This window comes from Puccinia triticina, chromosome 9A, assembly GCF_026914185.1.
Source record: "Puccinia triticina chromosome 9A, complete sequence".
NCBI classification, from domain to species: domain Eukaryota; kingdom Fungi; phylum Basidiomycota; class Pucciniomycetes; order Pucciniales; family Pucciniaceae; genus Puccinia; species Puccinia triticina.
This window is the reverse complement of record NC_070566.1, coordinates 220,909-226,507: the sequence shown is the minus strand read 5'-3', so window position 1 is coordinate 226,507 and position 5,599 is coordinate 220,909. Positions and strand designations below refer to the sequence as shown.

The window sequence follows — 5,599 nt, the reverse complement described above, 5'->3', positions numbered from 1 at the left end:
TACGCTCACACTCACAGCCACGAGGCGGACAATTGCATGTAGCTGTGCTCAGAGTGCTTGATAAAAGAGTATTGTTCCTGACTCAAGATCCCAAAGTTGCGAGCTCAAACCCCCTCCATACGTCCTTCTTTCTCTCACAGTATTACGGTTATCAGAGCCAGCATTACAAGTCCAACAAGAAATAATTCAAAACAAAAACAGCAGCAATAAGAGGAGGTGAAAACAACGAGATTCAAATTAACGTGTGAGCTTCTTATTCCTTCGATCTGCTCAGTCGACTTCCCACTTCTTTGTGTTATCATTTTTGTTCCAAATTCCTTGCTCCAGCCAACTGCATACTTCTCATCATCTGGCATACGCCGTGGGGTTGGGCTGAGATTCATCCTCTCCCTGAAAAGCGCGGAAAAATCCGCTGTTCAGGTTGCTAGGTCAACTGCTTCAAAATTGTACATACTAGTAGTGTGGTTTGCCCTTTGGCAAATGTTATGGAGCATATGATGGGCCCAATGTTTTCCTTTCGGTGTTCCCGCCTCCGTCAAGCAAAAAAAAAAAAAAACCACACATTATGGCTCAAAAGGGGCCCCAGCCGGGGCCGCCAGTTCGGACTCGGCTTCCGGGCTATCATAATGCTCTGAGCGGTTCATGTTCTTCAATTACCATGGTGCCAACTTGGGGTACAGTTACCCAGCTGCTCGCTCAGAACTCCCGTCGCAACGCCTCTTGGGTACCCAAGACCTATTGTCGCAGCCGCTCTACCTGCTTAAAATAAATACTGACGATGACGCGAAATTTCTTTTCCCTCGTGTCTTTTCATCGGCCTTACCGTCAGTCTAATCAGAGGTAGAAGTTCTTCCTCGGCACGTCTGGCCCATACTACATCGACTGAAATAAAACAGGTCACCCGGCCGATCCTTCGCCATCCACCTTCGGCGATTCTGTAAAGCTTTCATACGGCTCTTGCCCTACAGCTGCAATCCATAACCTACTACCTCCATCCCTTGGTAATCATCCGAAAGCAAAGATCATGTCCGCTGATCATCACAGTTACCAAACCGGCCCAACCTTACCACCACTGCGCCCCTCCTCCTTTCCGTCTAGTCATCCAGTGGCAAGACAGTATCCAAAAAAATCATTATCCCACTCATCGAAACGTCCCGCTCAATCTGCTTCTCCTATCCCTCAGTCCAACCAAACATCTTCACCCACCTCAGTTCATACTTTCAATCGAGCAAATCATCACAACTCTTATAATCCCTATCAACACCCAACGGTTTATCCCAGTCGAGACGAGCACCAAGACAAACACTCCAATTCAGAAATGGTACAACCTTCAGTCAATCAACGGAATAACTGTTCACCAATTTTGAGTGACCCGGGCAATGTCAACACTAAAAGAGGCTCGCACGCTCATCTGATCATCCCAGAAGTGTCTAATTCCAATTCCCGCGATCACAAATTGAAGCGCAAGGCCAGTCGGGCCGAGCTAGACCATCCGCAAGCATGTGGAGGAGACAAATTATTCCAATCAAAAGTGGCTCCTTGCTTGCCAGCTAGTCATAGCAAATCAAGACATGAGCACCCAAAGTCACATTCCCAAGTGTACGGATTTTTTACTTTTTTCTCCCCATTTTCATCCTTCATTCTACCTACAGAATCATCATTTACATGTGGTACTTTGTACACTCACATCTTTGCCTTTTACCCTTGCTTCTGACAGTGCTCCAGAGAATGATATTTTTGTCAAGTTGGAATATCACACTCCTCATCTACCAGAACAATCACTCCCATCTCAGTCAATGAATTCACCTGTCATTTCCCGCTCCAATTCTTTCGATAGCAATAGTGGACATCATTGTCCCAATTTGGAAGAAAACACAGGATATCCTTCCCTGACTTTTCCTGTCAACAATACAGCTAGTTATGAGAATGAGAAAGGCAATCCAATGAAAAAACAGCGGGTGAATCTTATGCATGAAGGGCTGGCCAAGCCTTGTAATGGAAATTCTTTGCTGAATTTGTCTGACAAGTCATCAAGCTCTCCAGACCCCCAAATATCCAGCCAACATTCATTGTCCAAAAATAAACATCATCAGTCAGTCAAAGAATCTGTTAGTCCCCTTGCTGTTGGATTCATCCAACCTCAACATCCAACTGCCATGCAGCAAGTAGCCCATACAATCAAGTTGAGGGAAGAGCAAAAGCGGTTGATTGAACAGAGGCGGAATTCTTTTGCTGGACATTCTTGCTTGAATCCAGGCTCATCCTTCAGCTTATCCAATCTCAACCCCCCTGTCAGCATTGACGCATCAAAATATACAAGTCTGGACCTTCAAAATTTACTTCAAGGCACTTGGCCTAATAGGACTTGCACATCTATTTCCAAGAAATTCCCACCTATTTCCAGCAACCACAACAAGAATGATTTTGTGAGACTACCACAGAATCCAGGCCATCCTGCACCATTTTCCATAAACCAGAATTCACAGCAATCAATATACAATCCACACCATCTAACCATCAAAACTTCCTCCAGGCGCAAATCTATTGCTCACCAAGAGCACCAGAAAGCTCTTCAAAACCAGCAGAATAATCAAAACCTTGCTGGCATTCATAAATTTTCAAATTCCACTTACCCCAAACACTGCCAATCATCTGGGTGTGCGCCAACCATTGCTAGTAGACGGGGTCAGGAAGTAGGAGAAAAGGTGGAAAAAATGACACTGAAATCTCAATCTTCCCAAGTCCACCTTCTTGAACAACCATTGGTCAAGTCTGCTCCAATACATAGCAGGTTCTTGCAAGTCCCTACTATAAATGGTGATAAACTTGACACAAACCAAACTTTCAAACCAGGATTCTTGGGAAAAAGACATTCAATAGAGCTTCAAAATCAATTTTCATACCAGGTCAACTCACTTCCCTCCAATAATCTCAGCCATGGAGTCAAAAATTCTGTTCAACCTGGTTACCCCACCAGATTTGCTCCAGATTGTGGTTCTGGATATCCTCATTTTGTCTCAGTTTCCTGCAGTAAAGGCCTTGAGCGACGTAGGACTATGCATGCAGATTCCTTAATCCAATTACCAAGCCTGAGGCTGGACCATCTGATGATTAAAACTGATCAGCATCTTGGACAACCCATTAACAGTAGGGCTCCACAACTCAATGATGCAACCAATGATGATCACAAATATTCACACATGAAGGCCTCTTCTATATCAAGACCATCAGATCAAAAAGAATCACTTAGCAAACTGGATAAACCTCAGTATCAGAAACATAACAACATGAATGGGATCTGCAGCACCAGCCAGCAGAGTAATGCACCCCTTTCCTCCAAGAAACCTCTCAAAACAAAAGATCAGACCTCATTTCCAAAATCTCCAAATCCTCTGCATGTTCCTGGCCAACAGTTTGGTGGATCAGGAGGTGGCCATAGGATACCACCCAAGCACATGTTCCTACAGCTTTTTGAGACCTTCTATGATTCCCTATCTGAAATCAAGATCCTGCAGTCAAATCTTGAGGACCAGAACCAAAACTCAGGCCAGTTGGTTAACCTACTCCAGCAGTCATCAGATGTATTTGAGAAAACCATTGAAGAGAGGATCGCAGTTCTTCAGAAGGATTTCACCAGTGATATTCAACTGCTTGAAAGTAGAATTGAAACTTTGGAGGCCAAGACCATTCCCAATTACTCATCCTTGGACAATGATGATCATACCAAACAAGATAAAGCAAGAACCATCACCAAAAGTACCCATCATCCTAATGACATGAATGCCAAATCACCAAAAGTGGCTTGTTCAAAGGTTAGTAACAAGATATGACTTGTTTCTGTGATTCAAACTCAGTGCTTAACTGATAAATATCTTTCAGCAGTTGACCCAAAATGAAAAAAATGGGCCAGCCACCAGGTACTCAGCAAGTGATAGTGGGGAGGCTAGGGAGGATATTACAATTAATGCAAGGCTGAAGAAGCTAGAAAGGGAGTTTTCCAAAAAAAATTAGGACCAAATACCAGTAGGGACTAACACTACAAGAAAAACTCTGGAAACTGCTAGCAGTTGAGATGCAGAAGCTCAAAGGAAGCTTGAGGTGATACTCAAGCATTTCTCAAAGTTTCACTGTGCAATGTGCACATTGACTGTGCATGAAAGGGCATGATGTAATTATGTGGAGTTACAATGGCAGTTACCCTGGAGTATGCCACATGTCAACTGCTGGCAGTTTCTAGAGTTTTTCTTGCAGTGTAACACACAGGGTCAAAGGTCTTGCATTTTAACATATATGTATTGGGGGGTTTTACTGAAAAATTGCAGTTACTTATATTCAGACCATCCATCCATCAATATTCCTGTGGTTTTGGTGTGTGTGTGTGTGTGTGTGTGTTTTTGTTGTCATTTTTCACTTTGTTTCACTTTCATTTTTTTTTGTTCTTTTTGTAGAGACTGTAAAATGAAGATGTGTCTGGTGAGAGTCGAACTCACGACCTCAGCTATGCTGAGACACATACTAGAGTGCTGCCTTTACCAACTAGGCTACAGACGCTTGTGGCTGCCAGCTGCGTGGTTGGTTGGTAGTGCTCATGGGTTGATCCGACAGCCCTCCATACTGTGGTGATACATCATGGTAGCAGACTAACAGACAACTCAACACTTTTTTGATTTGACGTGTTATATATATTTCCACAAAAAAAAAATTATGATTCTCTATTCACAATATACAATCCAGTATGATCTTTTATCAGCTTCTTAGTGTTTATATTTTAGGTATACTATGGTCAAAACAGAAAGCCACATAATTGTGTAGCTGTGTAATCTTATATAAAATAGTGGTTTCATTCCACCAGTCCCACCAGGGAAGCTTTGGGGGCACTCCTCAGAGAGTGCCAGCTGAATTTGGTGTTATTTTTTTGTATGAACTGAGGCAGAAGTCCTTACTATCTGATGTTTGAATTGTTTCATTACTTGGCAAGAACAATATGCCAATCTAATTTGGATTGATATGTAACTATTCAATGTGAACTATCATTCAACTATATTGAATTCATCTCAAATTCAAGTTCATTTCAATCCTAAATCATGTTCTACATGTTGGAATGTACTGGCACTCTGCGGAACACGGTGTGATATCCCATTTGGTACACGCGGGGACAGCTCACAATTTGTGGCGCGGCACGCGGAAAGCTTCAAGGCCAAATCTTTCCTGGTGTGGTGGGCATCTCACTCAAAGATGTTTCAGGAGTTTTTCTGTTGCTTTTTATTTTGATGTTATGTTTTCATTTCCATTTTGTTTCTCAACCTGTGATATGTTTTTTTTTTTTTACTATGCGTGTTGGATGGTTTCAGTGTGGAGGGTTGGTTTTATTTTTGTTTTATCTGTTTTATCTCTTTCTTTTGTGTGCACTGTTCTTTGTTGTTGTTGCGTGTGCAGGTAATGATGACTGGTCTGCAGCGTGTGGTGCCTCCCCAAGTCTGAGTTTGGCCTTGAACTCAGAGGGAGGGAGGCATGAAACATTCCTGATCCCAAGTTGGAATTTCATCCACTGCAAGAAAAACTCTAGAGAATTCTTGCAGTTGAGATTCAGCAAGCTTGA

At 42.8% G+C, this 5,599-nt stretch overlaps 1 protein-coding gene across 1 annotated transcript; it reads left to right on the top strand.

Annotated features, from left to right (window-relative positions):
- Window positions 1-1,024: 1,024 nt before the first annotated feature.
- PtA15_9A23 (uncharacterized protein) lies at window positions 1,025-1,714 on the top strand (the record flags this gene model as incomplete). Its single annotated transcript, XM_053172428.1, has 1 exon — window positions 1,025-1,714. One exon carries the CDS (start codon window positions 1,025-1,027, stop codon window positions 1,712-1,714), a length of 690 nt encoding a protein of 229 aa, XP_053023454.1.
- Between the last annotated feature and the right edge of the window lie 3,885 nt (window positions 1,715-5,599).